This window comes from Sebastes fasciatus, chromosome 8, assembly GCF_043250625.1.
Source record: "Sebastes fasciatus isolate fSebFas1 chromosome 8, fSebFas1.pri, whole genome shotgun sequence".
NCBI lineage: Eukaryota > Metazoa > Chordata > Actinopteri > Perciformes > Sebastidae > Sebastes > Sebastes fasciatus.
This window is the reverse complement of record NC_133802.1, coordinates 19,050,160-19,071,129: the sequence shown is the minus strand read 5'-3', so window position 1 is coordinate 19,071,129 and position 20,970 is coordinate 19,050,160. Positions and strand designations below refer to the sequence as shown.

At 41.5% G+C, this 20,970-nt stretch overlaps 1 protein-coding gene and 1 long non-coding RNA gene across 2 annotated transcripts in view; one reads left to right on the top strand and one right to left on the bottom strand.

The window, feature by feature from the left end:
* Positions 1-457: 457 nt before the first annotated feature.
* The window catches only part of b4galt5 (UDP-Gal:betaGlcNAc beta 1,4- galactosyltransferase, polypeptide 5), a 42,809-nt gene continuing 22,296 nt past the window's right edge, over positions 458-20,970 (top strand). Inside the window, exon 1 of the mRNA XM_074644109.1 lies at positions 458-1,006. Within this exon, the coding sequence (XP_074500210.1) occupies positions 901-1,006 (106 nt within the window). The 5' untranslated portion in view covers positions 458-900. The remainder of the gene's footprint in view (positions 1,007-20,970) is intronic.
* Positions 646-1,186, bottom strand: LOC141772747 (uncharacterized). The gene is made up of 2 exons (XR_012594951.1): positions 846-1,186; positions 646-805 (listed from the first exon to the last, which is right to left on the bottom strand). It is a non-coding gene; the product is annotated as an uncharacterized LOC141772747 (long non-coding RNA).

Here is a 20,970-nt window from a genome sequence, read left to right as displayed (position 1 = left end):
AACCACACACACACACACACACACACACATAGGCTACACAAGAATAAAACAGCATAACCTTCATGATGACAAGTTATAGCACCTGTCACAAGTTTCAGAGTGAAACTACAGTCATTTTCAGAGTAAAAAACTACAGCTAAATGAGCTGGCAGAAAGATTAAATTGCCCCTTTAATTAGTCATAAATCAATCCCCTGTGTAATGTAAATCCTGTTATGCTAATAAATAGCTAGCTTAAAAATAATAACACCATCTGGTCATAACGTTGTGACGTCGCGGTGCTTCGAGTGTTACGTTCCATTCGAATTAGTCGGTCGCCGGTGTTACGTCGTTAACGTTGTGACTGAGCAAGCAAGCCTTGTGGTGTTGGGTACCGTCGGTAGGTCGGTCGGTCGGTCGGGTACCGTTAACGCCCACTTTTAGGTATTGCTCATTTTGCGGAGAGAGGCAGCAGCTCCATTCATAGCAGGGCTGGTCGGCAGGCAGGCAGCGCAGGAGCGGCCAAACACCATCACCACCGACGTTTGAGCCAAATGATGGTCTCTCACTGAAAAACACCAGGCCAGGTTGAACTGCGCTATCATCGTCAGCCGCTTCGACGTCGGACTAAAACCGAAACCACCACTCTCTCTCAGGAATGGAAATGTTAATGTCTTGATTGGCTGGTGGTCTTCCTCTCCTGCGCTTTCGGTCTGCCGCCGCGGAAATAGCCTGACTTCCTAGTCGTCCTCCTCCTCCTGCCGCAGACCGGCCACCCTACTCGGCTCATTTAACCCACCAGGCTTGACCAGGCAGGACCACGACCACTGGGTTTTTTTGGACACAACATCGGAACCGGGTCTATACCGTCGTTTGAAGATACGGAAACCGTGTGTGTGTGCTTTTTTCTGCCGCCTGTATAATGCCGACACATTTGCGGTTCCGGAGAAGGTCATTCCTTGGGCTTTTATTCCTTTTTTCACTGTCCACCTCCGCATTGTACTTCATCTACTCCGCACCCGGAATCGGTAAGTGAGAATAAAACGCTATGATCTTATTGTACATACTCATAGACGGTATAGGATGAAGTGGTGGTGGTTTGGTCATGTGTGACAGCTCTGGCTTGGAGGGGCCATGCGCCTCTGCTTTGCTGCTGAGCCTTGATCTCCTTCCTCCACCAATCGATGATGAGACTCAGCTGGATGCTGGAACTCAATCCCATAATATCCATGTACCTGACCATGATAATAATAGTGCCACTGATGGAGCATCATGGGCTGCTATAATCATGCTGATGTTAGCAGGCCTTGATTATAATGCTTATACTGTAGTAATGACTGGGGGATACATACACAGGCAAACATATGTTTTTATTTTTGGGCTTTTGTTTTTGGGGTTCATTATTGTTCATCCATAGAATAGTCAAAACTGTGTATTTCACAATTCTCACAATGTCTGAGTGTTTTTTTGGCCGGGGCAAAGGTCACGTTATTATTAGTCATTGGAATCATAAGGCCTATAAATGACATTTGTGAAGTCAACCTGAGCATATCATTCCTTATGTCATTTAAGTCACATGCAGTTGTGTTATATCGCATGTCCTGAATCCATGTTATCATTAATTCATTAATGTCTCATCATTCACTCCCTTCTTTTCTTTTTTTTTCTATCACTCTTTGTGGCTTTCATTGAATGTGTGTGTGTGTCACCTAGGGCTGCAGGATTATGGCCAGAATGATAATCACGATCAATATTGATATCACAATTATTCATTGATTTTAGGGAAAAAATATTTTCATTGCACATTTAAATAAACAGAGCATTGCTTTTTCTTCCATGTTGGGCTTCTACCAAAACTTTTGGGGTTTGAGTGTTGTCCGTGTTTTCATCTTAGAACTTTAACCCTTTCGCAGTCTGTTTTCAGTTCGTAAAAGTTAATTATTGGTCGCCTAAAAATGTCTTATTCAGCGTTCTTAGCTCCGCCCTCTCATGTCACTTCTTGGTTGCAAAAAAACAAGATGGCAGTGTTCGGTTGTACTTAGCTCCGCCCTCTCATGTCACTTCTGGTTGCAATCCCTGTAATGTGTTTTGTATTTATTAATTGTTTTTAAATAACACAGTGGCACAGAAATCCAACCGTATTCCTTTCCAAATACTGCACTTTTTGAGTGGAAAAATGAATCTTTCCATTAAGAGCTGATAATCAGGGAATTGAGACATATGTTATATATATTTTTTTAGTATAGTTCTGGTTGAGCTTATGCTTCAATTTATGTTGATGGCCTTAGTCTATAATTACATCATATGAAAATAACAAATCTGCATTTCTTGTTTGCACTAATTACTGTAGAAGACATTCTTTCAATTAAGATTTGACAATGAAGAAGTGTTTATGTTCTTTATGTAAGACAAACTTTTGTTAAGGCAAACATTTGTTAACTTATTTTTGCCGAATAAATGAAAAGCATGTTGAAATCAGAACATGACCTCCTCGCTGTAACATAAATGTACCGAACGGAACCGAAAACCGTGACCCCAAAACAGTGATATGAACCGAACTGTTCCACCCCTAGGCAAAAACCAAGAAGGCGACGGCCTGAATGCTGAACTCGAGGCTTCAAAACGGCAGTCCACAAACCAATGGGTGACGTCCCGGTGACTACGTCCACTTCTTATACAGTCTATGGGCATGACAGCTCCCCAAAAGTGAACGTCATTAACGTTAAACGTCAACATTGCAGTCGATCATGTTCATTTAATTGTGGCAAGACAAAATCGGGATCATGATTAATATTCAATTACTGTAATTGTGCAGCACTAGTGTCACCTCAGTCTTTCTCAAGTATCTGTGGTCTCACCCGTCTTTTCTTGGAGACGTTCTAGCCGAGGCCATGGTCCACTCATCCTATCAGTCTAGATAGGTAGGGCCATCCATGCTTGCTATTTTGGTCATTATCACCCATGTGATGCCCAAACATCAGTCACTTATTTGTAGTTTAACAGGCACAGCTTATCTTGATGCGTAGCACTTACTGTAAAATTGGGACTTTCACCTGACTCCGTCCTTGACTCTGTGCCAACCAGATCTATTATAACTTTCCACTGGGACCTTTTTCCTATTTACTGCTGAAGCTGCCGTTGGTTGGATATCCTGTTGTGCTTGCTGAACAGGCATGCTTGGCAAGGTTGGGCTTCCTTGAGACATTGTTTTGCAGTATGTGCTCCATTCAAGACAATGGCATGCATCTGTCTGTGCCCTAATACAATAGACCAGTGTCACAGTTTACACAAGAAAGTCTAAAAAACATTCAAACACAATTATAATTAGTAGGTAAGGGCTTTTTTACTGGCAAACATGAGAGCCTGTCATTACTGGAATGACTACGTGAGTGAAATAGTGTTCATGTCATACAAGTACAGCCTTTCAAAAACACCAAAGAAAGGGCTGGTCGCTCTTACTCATCAAAATGGGTATTGATCCGTTCACGCTTTTTACCTGCTGTGGACAACTTAATCAATAATTCAATCAATTCTCATGTGGAGGACACATTACTGACAGGAATAGCCTGTGTTAAGTCCCAATAACAGTGAGCAATGATTCCTCTAAATGTGAAACAAATAAACAAATAAATCATTGAGCTACCGGGACAAAAATAATCTTTCATTCACTCGTTCGCTGTTTTTCCAGCTCAGGTATTGATGGTGTCTGGTAACTGACTGAGAGCTGCTCTTGGCCGCATCCATCCTCCTGGGTGTCGAGGGCTGTAATGGCCACGTGGTTTACTGGGGGTTAGTTCAGAAACAGAACAAGGACCAGCAGCACCAGTCCATTAATTATAGATGGTAACCAGGAGCAATGTGGCTAATGCTGCTGTTACTAAAAGCTACAGTTTAGTCTTTTACACTTGGGGTGCCTGGTGGAGCTCTAGCAGCAGGCCCGAACCGGAAATTCAGGTGGAGATGGGGCTTAAAAGGAATAGCTCCTATTTTTTTGACACGCTGTGGTGCGATTTACTCACTGGTAGTGATACTGATGCATGGGCATTAGCGGAGGTTTCACATCCTGTGGTCAGAGATGCACAAGTGCACCGCAGCTTGTCAGAGAGAGACAAACAGCAGCAAATGTGGCCTGTTAACAAAACACATTTTGAACCACAGCACGGCATTAGCATTCGATTTCCCCAACAGAATACATCATCTTTAGTGTAGCATCTCCTCTCAGATCAACAAAGAACATAGTTCCATGATGCAGAGAGGTTTGAGAGATTAAATCAAGCATCAGGCACACAAGACGCTGTATTCTGCTGTGGGTGTTTTAAAAGTATTGGGTACTGTGTTGTTGTGACTCCATTTGTCGGCTATACTCTCATGGTGCCTTCAAATGAAAGCGAGCTCGTGTTCACAACATGGGAAGTCGTGTACACAATATGTTTCTTCCGTTCAAGAGGTTAAGTCGTGAGAACACCGCTGCTAAGCAACGGTGATATTAACGTTACTGTCGGCGTCTAGAAGCCACGGAGGCTAACTATGACGGAAGCTAGCAAGAGGGCAACGAACTACACATAGGCTATGACTAATTAAATACATTTCTATATATTCAGCATATCTAATAAATACATTTGTTGATAGACACAGATCTTTCTGTAATCTATTTACATTAACACTTTTTTGCAGAAACAATAAATAGCCATGAGGGCATGGGAGCGAAAATCTGTGGTTTTTAACATTTTAGTGCTTTCCAGATGTGAACACAGAGAAGCATTTCTCAGTGTGTTCCCAGAGCTGTGTGTATTATAAATAGCCAACTTTCTCTCTAGATTTAGGGTCTTTTGGGGCTAATGCTGATAAACACTTTCATTGGAAAAGAGTTGGTAATAATGGGCTCGGTTTTTCCGGCTGGATCATTTTGTAAAAGTCAGTGTACTCTTGCTGGTTTCTCAAGATCACCCACCCTGCCTTTAAGTTATCAACACAATCCTCCCATTTGGAGTCTCCCACCTATAGCATTACACTACATATGCATCTCATCAAATGGGGAGTTCTGGTCCCAGATGTGCTATATATATCATTGTATGATGGCAGCCACACTTTGAAGGTGAACAGATTTGCTGAAAAGGGATCATATAGGTGGGGACACTGCAAAGAATTAGCAGAATAAGAAACAGAGATGGAAAAGGGCAAGAGGAGGGTGAATGGAGAGGGGAGGATGAAAGAGATGAGCCCATAGCTCCTCTCCTTCTGCTGGTTTGCACATCGGGGAACCCATCCAGAACACCTGAGCAGGGCTTCCTATGATACCCAGGTGGCTTCAGTGCAGAATGCCCCAATTTCACGGCTTAGTCCATTTCTCTCTCTCTCTTCCCGCCTGCCTCCGTCTCTTTCTCACTTTCTCTGCCTCCATGTACTCATATGCACTGACACCCCAGCCTCTGTGTTGCCCCTGAGCATGGATGCTGACCGATGCAGGCTTGGGATGCAGGGCACAGCTGGGCCTGATTGCAGCAGTTTATTTAATTAAAACATGAGAGAATCCCACTGGAGCGAGAGCTAGGGAAGACACAGGCTCTATTTATAGGTTCTGAACACAGATGCACTCACACACACATACACATACACACACACCTCCACATCCGGTGAGAGCAAGGAAGACAAGAAGCCAGGTGCTTCCCTTTGTCTCTGGAGACCAGGCTCGTCCTCCCATCTGAACGGCTATGTGTGCATGTGTGTGTGATGGGTGCAAGGCTTGTGTCTGTAATACTGTATATGTCTTAGGGTGCACCAGATTTATTTCTAGGTGTGGCCTGCTGGCAGTTAATACTAATTCCTGACAGTGTCTGTCAGGTTGTTTCCTCATTATTAAGCAATGCAGACATGTAGCGAGCAAGGACTGTAGAGAGATTTGTTCAACAAAGGTGAGGTAAGGATACACTTATTTTGCTTACGGCAATATTAGTGATTAGACATTTGGCTCTGATGCAACCTTACAGCACCTTTGTAGCTCCTTTTTTCATTTTATTGAAATCTGTTTCTCAGGTATCTGTCATCCTTACTCAAAGAAAGGTGCGGACTGCCAGTAAGTACATGTCTCAGAAGCAAATGATAGCCAAAAAGCCTTTGGATGCAAACATGCCTCCCCCTCTTCCAGACAGGAAATAATTGCACATCTGTAGGTGTCATGTCTTCAAGTCGGTCTGCTTTATCAGCAAGTACTACACTGAGAAGAACTAATGATAAACATACTCTCTGCTGCCCAGGGCAATTTTGTGTGACCCTTATTTTCGGGTTTCTGAGAATATGCGTAAATACAGAATGATAAGCCCAGTGCGAATTCTGTCAGTAAAATAATGTGGATGTTATCATAAAGCGAATATCACAAAATGTAAAACTGCAAATTTACTTCAATAATTAATTAGACGGCTTTCCTAAATTGCATAAACTACCCGAGAAACCTCAGCCTCTGACTGCTAGACTAAACAATCCCACTACTCTGCTTTTACAGCTTGCTATAACAACGTTGTTTTCAACTGTATCTGCAGAATATATTGTTGAAACCTGCTGTATGCAGAATGTTTTTGGCATCACTGTGCAAAAATTCCAAATGGCCAATTACAGGTAATTTCAGAGAGAGCCTTCCTATTGAGCATTCCTATTGGCTGTGCTCCGGCTGGTGGGCGGTGCTTGGTAATTCCTCAACTGATCTCAACATGGCTGCCAGGTCACAAACTTTCTCATATAGCTAAACGGTACACTAAAAAATGTTTCTGAAAACATTTGAGGCGAGAAATAGGCATTACAGTAATATTGATTCATATTCGATCAGCGCTGCCTAGTTTGACCATTTGATCGAATTTCGTGAGTGATTGACAGCTGCTCAGAGACGGCAGGCTCCAGCTCGGCTCTGATTGGTTGTTTTCCTCCGGTTTGTGAAATCTTACAGATGCCATTAAGAGCACCGGAGGACACCGGAGAACATAGAGACACATGATTTTTCTTTCAGATTACCTGTCTCGTGCACTACTGTGATGATATAGTGACGGTTTTATAAAAATAACTTTTTTTTAAATCATATTTGCTCCATTTCTACCCACTGCAGCTTTAAAGCTGTGAAATATGCGCAGTGGAAACTTTAATAAACTTAAGTATTATAAATCAAGGATGGGACAAATGATTTATTAACAACACTGGCACCAATACAGCAATACATTGTCTTGGGATAATGAAGCGTCCTCCCTTTGCCGAAGACACTTTGAACCTGTTCTGCTTTCTGGCTCTTCAGCCTGTAAACAGTTTATGGCTCGCTGACATTTAAATTGTGTCACGTGTGTTTTCACTCGTTCATCGCAGCTGTCTATAAAACTCTGTGAAACTAAAGGCATTTGAGTTTTTTTTTGTGGTTGACTTTCTTTTTCTTGCAGACTTTTCCGTGCAGTGATACGGTCATTATCATAGGCAGAATATCAGTATACTATCATGTCATGAGTTACTCTGTAAGGCCTGATCCAGTCAAATTTAGTGTCATAATTGAATGCCGACTACTCTCTCACTCTTCCTACCCCGCCTTAAGGGATTCATTTGTGTATACCAGCACAAGGACCATGCCTTTGATTGAAGCTTGTGCCCTGTTATCACTGCCATGGCAGAGATATCACAGGCCACTTCTGTGCTATCACTCTCTCAGTCCTAATGGCACTCTACTTTGTTTTCTCCCCTCCTCACAGCTACTGGGCATGCTGGTCTCTCACCAGTGTATTCCCAGAGCACTTTTTTTTTTTTTTTACATTTCCTCTGGTCACACCCTCCTAGCTGCACATGTATGATTGTCCATCTACTTGCATGTCTATTTGTTTGTGCAGCCACTTCCTGCAGACTTTCCAGTATGTAGAGTGGCCACCTTTCACCAGGAACATTTGAATCCTAATTTGTGTAGAAGCAAGAGCTTGATTCCGAGAAGTATTCAAGAAGGAAGGAGCTTGTAGAGATCAGATTAGATCAGATAGACTATGTTGGTGCAAAATGCAGTTTGGTGCTTTGCATGAGAAGGAAGTGAAAAAGTCCACGTCACATCAGTGTCATGTGTTTGTGACGGCATTGTTTAGATGTTAACTTGTTACCCTGGCTGATTTAATGCGGGTAAATCATTAACTTTGTTGAGGAGGAGGAAGTCATGGTGTTTAATTTACTGCACATGATGGAACTTTTGTTCATCATGCTGGACGGATTAGCTGAATCTGCACTCTGATGAATGAATAACGTTCGGTCTAATTTTTTTTACACCACTGGTAGGACAGAAAGTCCAAATCACTACTAGCTGCAATTTAACTGCCTCTTATAAGTCTTATAAAGTGTATAGGCATCAGCATTTATACTGTAGCATTGTTTGTGGTAACCATAGTGCTCAGAATTGGCCAGACTCTGGGTGAACTCTGGTGGAGAGTGAGTGTGGTTGTATTTATAGTAGGCGTAGGGAAGTACAGTGGTGTCTATGGCAATAGTTGTGTTTGTTTGGCTTGGTACTCATTAGGGACGCACCGAGACCGGATCGAATATCGGGCCGGAACTGACTCAAATAGCTGGATCGGGTATCGGTGATCTATTCAATTCAATTCGATGTTTATATACTATATACATTATTTACTGGAATTTGAATTCCTGTCTAAGTTTTGACCAATTGGTTGCTACATTATAAAGGTTTACACTTGAATTGTAATTCTTGTTATTTTTGAAGATTTTTTTACCAAGTTGATGGTGTACGACTTATTTTAATAATAAATAACAATTCAGTAAATATATATCTATGTATTTATTGGTCACATTTAGTTTTACAAAGTTGGAAAAGCGATGTTTTAGTCAAGCCTGATGTTGCCTTACACATAAAAGAATGATCCCAGTCACCTCCACACTCTGAGGCATACAGCTTATTAATTAAACACTGGTATCGGCCGATCCCCAAAGCCCAGGTATCGCTATCAGAACTGAAAAAGTCAGATCGGTGCATCCCTAGTACTCTTGCAACGTCTGTGCTGATGCCTCGCAGTAGAGCTTCTCTGGCAACTCTTAAAGCCATCCATCTTTAGTCCCGACTGTAATGCTACCCCCCACCCGACCTCCCACCCACCTTCTGCTGCTTAATTGATCCATCTATTTCGCTCAATCCAGCCGGCCTCTTAAGGCTAATTTCCAGAGGCCGGGGATAGCCAGGGTGAAATATTAACTTGGTGCCAGGCTGCCTCATAAAAGATTCCATTGTGAATAAACAAGCAAGGTACATAGTGATAAATTATGCAGCTTCTCTATTTAACTTCTATATAGTTCTTCAGCCATTTTAGTTTAGTGACAATGCATATAAAACTGTATGAACTCAGCATGAAAGGGAAACATGGAAAGCTGGATACACAGCAGTTCAATCGCTGAAATTCCTCCGGCGGGAGCACTTAAGGTCTGGAGTTTGACATTTTCACTGCAGTTGCCATGGTTCCCTGAGGGGCTTGTTCCCATCCAGGACAGACTCCTTTTTATCGTTACGGCAACCGCAGAAACATGCCATCCTTGTTCCCATGATGACCGGGGTGACAACAAATCCCAGAGGATACAGTCATTACAGTCGTTTGGGACAGAGCCACGGGCCGTCTCTTTGTCTGGGACATCTGTACACTGTAAAGGAGACCCTTCAGTGAAAGTCATTACAACTAGCGTAAATAACTTTAAATAACGGCAGACCTCTCTCGCTCTTTACCGCTGACAGGTTAGAACAACACTTCGTTGCTTACACCACGTTATTTAAACAATCACAATCATTGTTATTTCTGCTTCAGTCTCGAATTTTTACATTTTAAATCTGCCTGCTGCGGCGGTCTGCCACATTCCAGCATTGTAAAAGTGTGTGCATAGTCCAAGGACATGTGACTCTAAATACTCTATTAACAAAGGAATTTAGTTAAACATCAATAGAGTTGGAGTTCATTGCACCTTGTGAGTCAGTCAGAGGCATGAGCAATCCTCTTAAAGCCTTTCATTGACCGTGTGATACCCTACCCGCTATCCCCCGTTACACACACACACACACACACTGTACACTCCAAATATGGTTTACTAGAATACACAGGAACACTGGGCGTCACCCCCAAAAGGACACAGATTACATAACCGCTTTGATTGTAACACTGTAAAATCTCTAAAGCATTCTTTTCCCCTATGATTGCAGACAAGACACTAAGTCCTTGCTTTCGTCTGAACACCTAGCTTATAGTGGAAATCACTTTATCCAATGTTTTCAAGACAATTCAGTTTATATTTGTGGATTTTCATAATTCTGCCATCAAGGCCAATAGCAAGAAACAAGAGATTAGTCTGACCTAAAATGTGACAACATGTTATGCACTGATCTATTGGGGATCTATTTTGAACAGATGGCTCAAATCTGTTGCTGCTTCTTCATTGTAATATTTATTTGAGTGTAAACAAGCAAACATTATGCGGGGTCTCCAATCCAGAGTGAATGGATTTCCTACTGATCACCTTTAATAGTTATTTGAACTACATAAGTCAAAGACAAACTCTATAAGCCTGTGTGAGGTGAGTTGGTGAGTTACACCCATATACTGTATACACATTTAAATACGATTGATTTAATTGATTTGGTCGTCCCCTTCAATGACGTAGCCACTCCTGTACGGAAAGTTCTAGACCTTGTGTACAGTGATCTATTTGCATCTGGTTATTTAAGGTCTTTACATCATTGTGTTTGATTAAAGTGTCTAATGTTTTCCTATGTTATTATTTGGATAGTCAGCCACAGAAATTATATTTGTGTCTGTTAAATTTTCTAATATATTTAAAAGTCGTGCAAGAATCCAAGCCCATTATTCTGAGTTCTGAACAGCTGATTCACTTCCCCTCTCAGTTTCATTATTATTATTGTAGACACAGAATGAAACCCATCCCTCACTGTATTTCACAGGGAAGTACAATGCAAAAAAAAAATACATGATTGCATATACGATGCAGTGACGCAACTTGCAAGTTTCAGGTTGGATCGGACTGAATTTTAAAGTTAGAGTGAAGATACTGGCATCATATAAAACTAGAAAAACATAAGAAATCCACTGGTATCATAATGGCATACTAGCTTGACGAGAGGGAGGCTAAATAACGCTCCGAACTTGCGCAAAAGTTTGGCGAGGAAAAACTGGCATGGCCATTTTCAAAGGGGTCCCTTGACCTCAAGATATGTCAATGAAAATGGGTACCCACAAGCTTCTCCTTTACAGACATGCTCACTTTATGATAATCACATGCAGTTTGGGGCAAGTCACAGTCAAGTCAGCACACTGACACACTGACAGCTGTTGTTGCCTGTTGGGCTGCAGTTTGCCATGTTATGATTTGAGCATAATTTCACGCTAAATCCAGTACCTGTGAGGGTTTCTGGACAATATTTGTCATTGTTTTGTGTTATTAATTGATTTCCAGAAATAAATAAATACAAAAATGTGCATAAAGCAAGCATATTTGCCTACTTCAATGTTGATAAGAGTATTAAATACTCGACAAATCTCCCTTTAAGGTACATTTTGGAACAGATAAAAAATATGCAATTATTTTGCAATTATTTTTTGATTAATCGTGATTAAATATTTTAATCGATTGACAGCCCTAATTGTTAACTATTTTGATAATCACTTAATTGGTTTGATTCATTTTTACCGAAAAAAAGTAAAAATTCTGTGATTCCAGCTTCTTAAATGTGAATATTTTCTGGTATTTTTACTCTTCTATGACAGTAAACTGGATATCTATGAGTTGTGGACAAAATATAAAATAATCGACAGTTTAATCAACAATGAACATGATTGTTAGTTGCAGCCCTACTGCAGTGCCACACAGATTTCAAGCAGCTTCCTCAATTTTCAGATTGTATATTGTACTCGTAAGCCCAGCTTCCCTCAAACTGAGTTCCTGTTCCTGTTCCTGTTCCTGTTATACTGTAACTACTGGAGTCTGTTTATTCCACCTGTAAGGCACAGCAAACAAAGGGGATTCATAGGTGATCCCTACTACACACATAGTAACCCTAGTCTTGTGTCTTATTCTGTTGTCTGTAAGATGACCTACAGTATGTCTCTCTGGATATTTGACCACAGACAGATGGTGGAGCTGAGTAGAGGAGGAGGTGAGGGGGGGTGGAGGTGTACCAACGATTAGATGGAGAGTCGTGAGTCATTTCAGATGCAGACTGAAGGTCTTGTGTTGGGTCGCTAATCATTTATGTAACCTAATCACCCCGAGGAGAATCCCAGTCTTTGTTGACCTGGTCTGGGCCTCCCTTTGTTATTGACACTGTTGCCATGGTTACTTTGGTCATGTGTTTTGAGGGCCGGTCAAACTGTTACTTGTGATGAGCTAGTGTACAGCAGGGATGATGCCAGTGAGGCATAAGCCAAACACAAATGTTGATAACGTTCGGTTGGTGGTGGGGATGATGGATCTGATGACTGCACCTGTTTTTAAAGTTTGCCCATAATAAGCGTTTGATGAAAGCAAGTTGACTGTCTAAACTTTACTTCTGGACAGGCACCGGCAACCTGTTTGTGTTCCATACAGACCTGGTACTCTTTTGCATGACTATAATCTTTTGCAAAAGAATATATATTCCTTTTGAAGCACTTTTTAAATACGCCTGATTAAGGATGACAGTGTGCAAAGCACCCATGTCTATCCTTAACAAGTAGCAATGATTAATGAATCCCCTTCATGCCGACAGACTGCCAGGTATTGTATTTTATGGGGTGGAAAATATAATACATTATTCGGCTAATCCTTGCCAAATTAATCACCCCACTACAGTGACTTAAATGTCAATGTTTTCCAAAGACTCAATGATGCTGGAATAGATTAATACACATTTTTATCTACAATTGTTTCTTTGTGAAAACCCCTGCAAATCCTGGGATGAACTCTCAAACACCAATGTGCAAAAATAGTAAGCCTGTGACTATGTGAAGGACAGGTTCACAGATTATTTTTCAAGTCTGAAACAATTCTCACCTTTAATTTTATTCATATATGTTTAGTATAATTTTGTCATTTGGATTGTTTATACTGTTATCATGTTGGTTATTCTGTACACATGACATACAGTATATTGCTTGTCTGTTTATCCAGTGAGATGGATCCCTCCTCAGTTGCTAGGGATATACCGATACCAGCTCGGATATCGGGCCGATACCAGCTCAAATAGCTGGATCGGGTATCGGTGACAATCTATTCAATATGTTTATATACTGTATATATTGGAATTTCAATTCCTGTTTAAGTTTTGACCAATTGCATTAAAAAGTTGCTTTACAATTTACAATTTTAATACAATTCAGTAAATTTTAGTATTATTTATGTATTTATTAGTTACATTTTGTTTTACACAGTTAGGAAAGCGATGATGTTGCCTTACACATAAAAGAATGATCCCAGTCACTTCCACACAGTGAGGCATACAGCTTAATAATTAAACACGGGTATCGGATCAGTACTCGGTATTGGCCGATACCCAAAGCCCAGGTATCGCTTTCGGAATTGGGACCGAAAAGTGTGATCGGTGCATCCCCATCGTTTGCTCTCCCTGAGGTTTCTTCCATTTTTTTCCCTGCTAAATTTTTTTTTTTTTGGAGGGGGCAGGGGGAGTTTTTCCTTATCTGAGTTGAGGGTCAAAGGACAGAGGTTGTCGCATCCTGTACAGATTGTAAAGCCCCTTGAGGAAAATCTCTCATTTGTGATATTGAGCTATATAAATCAAATTTGACTTGACTCTTCCTGTCCATACTGAAAAAAATACTTGGGGCTTCAGTGGTGTGGGTGTGTTCCTACAGTGCCAGTTCGACGATGAAATATGAACCGTAAGTCCAGGTTGAAGGCTTCCCAAATGTCAATACACTGCACAGTAGTTTATCCTTTACTCCTTTGCACACATAATACAAGCTACACCTGCAATGTGAGCTTGCACGTATTCGATTGGCCAGCGTACTGTAGCGTGTTGCAGGATGATGTTGCACCGCGCTTAGCCAGGATCTACATTTTACGCTGTGTCTTTAAGATGACCCCTCTGTGGCGGCATCCCCACTACGCCAATGAAGTGGTCCCATTAAAATGACTAGGGGGCTACGTAATTTGATGCAATGTGCTATTGTCAGTCTGAACACAACCTAACTGACAATGTGGAAGTCATGATGCTGCCTTCTAACACGCCTTATTCTCAAGTATCAGCACCTTAGGTTGGCCATGGCAGCAAACGCAAACAATCATCAGCCCAGAACCTACGTAGGAGCTTCATTACAAGGCTCCTCTAATAAAACCTCAGGAGGGCGGCTTAGTTGATTAACAAAGCACAGCTTTGCGGCCAGAAAGGATTTACACACACTGTATGATAACCGTAAATGAAAATTACAAGCTGCTTTTATATGATACTGTGGTGTGGTCACTGACATTAAAGCCTAGGTGGTAAAGAGGCACCATTTATATCTTCAGGTGGAGTTGGTGCTTCACAAAATGTAGTTTTTAAACAGACTTTAGTGGCGATTGGATAAACTAGATTAAAAAAAAGTTTTTACTTATTACTTTTTTCTCACTAGGACAGACCTGCTTCCTCCTTAGACTATACTCTTATCAATTCATCCAGATACCAGCAGCTGGGGCTTGTTTAAACCTGACGTCACCTCATTTCTCCTATGCACAGCAAATCTAACATCAACAGAAACCACCTGCCTTTCCTGTAAAACATGTTCTGCTACGGAGTTTTACCAGCATCGGCGCTATGATCTGGATTCACTTCGGTAGAAATTAATTGTTGTGTAGCTTAAAACTGGTATTCATGAATCCATTTACTACCACTTTGAGTTGTTGACACAACCCTCAGTGCATTAAAGCAACAAATCTGGGCTTTCTCGTGAAATATTAAGTTCAACAACTTTAAGGTCTTTAAGTGCAACAAAAGCCTGTGAAATTTCTTAATGTTTTCCAATGAATACACAGACAAATATTTAAAAAGGACCTATTGTGCTTATTTTCAGTTACATACGTGTATTTAAAAGTTTTAATGTTTAAAAAAATCGCTTTACTTTTCTCATACCGGCTTTGCTGCAGCGCCTCTTTTCACCCAGTCTGCTCTGATTGGTCAGCTGGCCCACTCTGTTGTGATTTGTCAACCCGAACCAAACTCTTCAGACTCTGCTGCAGCTCTGCTCTAACTAGCTTTGTTTGAGGGCATGCCAAACTAGCCGTTAAGCAAATATGTTACTTGGTGACATCACCATGTTACGGAAGAAAAGGCTGGACTTCAATCAAGGTGTTTCAGGCAGTTCAGGAGCAGTGTTTCTGTGGGGGAGAGTAACTCCCTTTAGCGTGGACTTTGTAACTTTGCAGACCAATTACATGCACGAAAAACTATATAACACACTAAAGGAAAGAGGGAAAGGTACAAAAGCACAATAGGTCCCCTTTAAAGAAAAACATGCAGGCTGGGACATATACTGTTTAGCTTGTACTATTTACTATGTTCTTATCTTTTCCCAAGGACAGCCACTTGACAGCTCATATTTAGGTGAAGAAGAATGAGGTTTTAATTTAGCATTGGTGTAATGAGTCAGGTTTCCTTGTGATTCACACTGATTCTAGGTGTGCACTCAAACCACAATGTTCAGTGGAATAACCAAAGCATTAAGGTACAGCAGCCATATAGGTCCTCGCAGAGAATTAGCGGGAAGGGCGTGTGTGGGTTTTCCTGCATCTTGCTCAACTGTACGTAGCTACTGTGTCAGCGTGGTGTACTAGCTGCCTGCTCTGGCCCATTTGCTCAGTCAACAGGAGTAACCTCCAGCTGTGAAGAGACCTCATCTTTTTGCTGGGGGGGGGGGGGGGTGAATAGGAAAATAGAGCGAGCGGGAGAAAAATAGGCAGAGGCAGTATGGTGTGTGTGTCTGTGTGTGTGAGAGTGGGGGGGTGTCATTAGGTACTCGTGTGTGTGTATGTGTGTACCTGTCAGTGTATGTCCTCTGTGGACCCCGTACACTGAGCCACTGCAATAACACAAGAATGTTCTGGGCAGCTGCCAAATATAAAAGCAGGCGGAAATGGGCTGGCAGACGGGAGCGGCGGGGGTACTGCAGGAATGAATTACTGTTCGCCAGCCAGCCAGTCCTACCAACACCACAATTGTCTCACTTACTGTAAGTCCCGAGACTGGGACAGGAAGTGATGCGCAATAGTATGAGGTTAACCGGTTTCAACAACAAGATCATACATGCACAAGTGCAGCTTTATTTAATAACAAACTCTCTGAAATCAGAGATTGTGAAAGGATGCAATGCAGCTGGGTAGCCAGGCGTATGAGTTCTTTGGCAAGAGAAAGATTAAAAAGCTGTGGCGAGACAGGAAGAAGTGGAGAGGGCACATGGGGGGAAGACAGTGAAATTAATCTTCAGCTGATTTAACGACCTGCAGAGTAGTTGCATTTTCGGCAGGAGCTGAGTTAAAGGGCGATGAAACCTGCCGTTTCAGTCCTTCCCCGGGGTTATCACCTGGAGGCACACTTGTTACAGCAGCCAAGAGCCACTGGAAAACCACCCAAGAGGTCAGAAAGAATCCAAAACTTGTTTAAAACTCATTATTCCTCATCAGCGTCCCTGTATGCACCCGTGTCTGTCGGCTCTGTAAACTTTCAATGCTGAAGATTTATAATACATTTCTCCAGTGGCTGCAGATTATGCAAAAAGAAAGCCAAAACTATGGCCCGCAGTAATTCTTTTTTCACCTGCAGCTTTGCTTTAAAGTAGCCCAATTAGATGGATTGAACTAAAATGTTACTACAGGAAATAGGAAGTGAATGATAAACAGTTCCACAGAACTTCTGGGTGTGTTGTTCACAGCTTTAAAACCAGTAGTTATTTAAAACAAATTATCAAGAAAAAGAGAGAAAGCTGTTACATGGGCGGAGCATCGTAAAACACTTCATTCAAACTGGACAGAAACAAAATAAAACTCACCAAAACCGTCGTTGTTAGTCTTTCCAACAATCACCAACTCTGGTTATGTCAAAATAAACTCTTATTTCACCGAGTTTGATGTGGAAATATGCCGACTGAACAAGTTGTTTCCCCCCTGTTGTCTCTCTCTCTCTGCTTGCTGAGCAGCTGAGCGGCTCTCATTCTTCAGAGGCAGACCATTAAACCAGCTAAATAAAACAACAAACATCGCCCAACCCCAGACCACCTTTGGACCTCAAGTGGACTCGGGCACAGATCGGCGAACCGTGCCTGAGTACGGTACATAGCGATCACACTAATCAATCGAACTGGACTTCGGGGACAAGTGTACTCAGATCCGAGCCCGGGTCCCTAATGTGAAAGCACCCTTAAAACTCTCTTTCTTGCCTCCCTCACATAGAGAACCCAACAATAACAACGCTCTTTCAGACCAAAGTTAGGACCTATAGGATAAACTTGCTATTGGCGTAAATGAGTCAACACTGAGAGAAATAACCCAGATATTCTCTTATCCCCTCAGAAAATGATCAGTAGAATAGAGAGAAAGATGAGAGATGAGTGTGTGCTAGGAAAAAATAAATTGTAAACTCTCCAGCTAACACACACACACACATACATATACACTATCTGTCTGTCTCCCACTCTCCATCCCTCACTTTCACTCAGATGTGTTCTCCAGTATTTGCTTGCAGCAGACTAAAACAAGGGGTCCTGGCACTACTGTGTCGTTTATGTAATTCTCTTCGCCGCGTCTGGTCCCTGTGTTTCTCTGCCATGTAGTGGCTCGACAGACACAGTGACTCAGGGGAGGGTTACACATGCACACAAACAGGCGGATATGTACATACACATACACACACACGGGACAGCAGAGCAGATGGACGGGCAGAGCGACTAGTGCAAGACCAAAATTGAACTCAAACTAGACCCCATGCTGTCCCCGTTGGCATGGCTTAGTGTATGCTGTGTCTGAGGGTGACGTGTTATTATGGAGAGGTTATCTCCTGCAATGCATTTTCCATTACACGCAGTTTCCCATTACATCAACAATATATAAACTTACCTTCTAAATGTACAGTATGTTATCAGCTCCACTCCTTTTCTTTTATCTTTGGTATTTAGTTGTATCAGTGGGAGAAGTTCACCACTCCTTACAGTGACGAGTGCACTGTTGTATCAGCTGAGACAGCAGCGCTGTTTTCTCTCTGTCTGGAGGTTAATCAATCGATTAGTGTCATTGATTGACCAGGGCAGTTCAGAAGAAGAAGGAAATCTCTGTAAGGAGTGTGACACTAAGAATATACTGTACAGTGTAGGGATGTCACGAGAGCCGGTACTTTGGTACCAAGTCGATGCCAAAACTCTGAAAACGTGATGGTACTCGAGGCGTCCCATCGTCTCATGGACGATAGAAAATGTATTTGGTACGCAGTTCACTCACTATTGACACATTACCCTATTTTTTTCCCTGGTAATGCCACAGTACGAACAAGAAATCTGTGTTTAAACCAGCAGGACGAGAGCTAGTTAGCGTTAGTTAACTTTAGCTAGTTGTCGTCCTGCAGATTTCAACTCGGGAGGTGCCATTGATTTACATTACGATGCGTTCAGGCTCTTTTCAGTCAAAATGAGTATTGGGCAAAGGTAAATTATATCATTATCATGATGTGTTCAGATGTGATATTGTAAAATGTAGTTTCTGGTGAGAAACTTGAATAAATATAGTTTGTTTTGAAGGAGATGTTTTCACAGCGATATAAAATAGATATTAGAGAGGGAATTATGACCTGTTTAACTTCCTAACAAAAAACAGGATGCAAACGGTAATAAAGGAGTGTCGGTTGATTTATTGTTTTACTTTTGTTTTATACCATGATATCGAAATTGGTATTAAGAATCATGGATTTTCACTGGTATCTGTATCAACTACTACATTGATGGTATTATGATATCACTAGTACAGTGTATTCAGGCCCTCTTCCTCTTTTGAAACGGAAGCTGCTGTACCCATAGCTAAGAATACATAGTTAAAGTAGTTCATTTTTAAAACTAGATATTCCCCCATGTTCACACCCCTTCCTGTGCTCACAAATGACGGTATGAATCACTATGAATGTACATGGGGTTAAATCTAACGTAGGTCAATATTCTCACATGCTCTTTTCACATGGAACTTACAACATTGTCAGGGAAGTACCTAAATTTCTCAACGCAGGTTTACCGGATGATTTGTTCAGTCTTTTTCTCTGTTGACACATGGGTGAATTATAGAGAAGATACTCTTACTTTTAGTCACTCACAGGAAATGAATAGAAAACGCTTTCAGAAAGTTTTGCTGATGACACATGGAGGATTTTCCTGTCTTGCGTTACAAAAATATACATAAAATCCAAGAAAAGTAGAAGTATGGGTCAGGAGCACTGCAAAAACCTGATGGTTTCCTTGAGATTGATTTAAAAAAAAAGATTAATCTTTTGCTCAGTTATCTGTCACAGGCAGGCGTTTAACCCCGTACAAGGAGGGGAGAGGGCAAAATTAGAGCAAGATTTAGGAGATGGATGACAAATGAATGAATGAATGAATGAATTGAATTGAATTGACCGGCCAAGAGGAAGTGGGAAGCGAAGAAGAGGGGAGTGGGAGCATGCTCTCAGGACGTGGGCAGGATGCCAGAGACTGTGATAAGTGCTGACGTCATTCCTGTTGCAGTAAATGAAGAGCACTCATCCCGTCAAAGAGACATCTGCTTTGAGAATCTTGTCTTTCGTGCTTTTTCTTTGCAGTCATGGACTCTGGGTTCCTCTATCTCCATGTCTGTCAGCCAATCTGTACATGTCCGACGGAGAAATGGAGCTCTTGGGAACGAGTTTGAATTCCCGAGCTCGTGACGAGGGTTCTGGTCAATGCAGTCATGATGGTTTCCTGTCATTGTAACTCTACACAGTAGTAACTCTACACAGTTTTTTTCCCCAGGAACTCTGGGTGTAGTGGTGTGAAAGGGGCTGTGTGTGTGTGTGCCTGTGTGTGTGCAGTGCAGCTGTGGGTTTAGAGGAAGCATCATGATCCACTTATGACTTATGAGTGCCATGTGACCATAACTAGCACTGAACTAATATTGTCCTTATTATCAGCTGCAACTGCATGTGCTCATGTGAGTATGCTTTTGTAAATTATTATAGCAATTTACAGAGCAAAACAACATTTTTATTTGCTCAGATTGTTCACGGTCATTGTGTCCCAAGCTCCCCTCTGCCAGTGTAGTTAGTAGGTCACCAGTAATAAATCCATCCTCTGCCTCTAACCTCTCCTTCCTTCTTGAGGTGAGCTGAGGACCAAGTCCAGGTCTCTATAGCTGAGCTCAGAACGAAGAAGAAAGACTTTCCATATAGTGTTAAAACTGCAGACTATACTGCAGATGCACCAAATTAAGTGAAGAATGGGTGAACTAACAAATGCATGTAAATATGTACAATGAGTAACTGGCAGGTGGGTGGTAGGGTCGTGTGTATTAAGCATTCTCCTTAAGAGTAGGGCAAACACAAACACTGGTAATGTTTAGTGATTGTGTTACAGTAAGAAACCACTCCTTTTTTTTTTTTAAATATCTAAATCTTTAATTGCATTTTGTTGTAGCTTACATTATAATTAGTGCTGAAATGATAACGGAGGAACAGACAAATAATTAATAGCAATTTTAATGATTGAGGAGCTGTAAGAAAAGTGAAAATTTGTCAAAAGAATTTATAAATTTAATACCATTTTTTTCTATATTATCTTATTAAATAAAACAGATGTTGACATAATTTGCAGTTGAAAAAAAGGTAATAAATTGCAATATGTCTTATCGCAATACTCAACATAACGCAAGATGTATAAAATCGCAATAAGGTTGTATCGTGACTTAAGTATCGTGATAATATCGTATCGTGGGGCCTCTGGTGATTCCCACCCCTAGTAGTCAT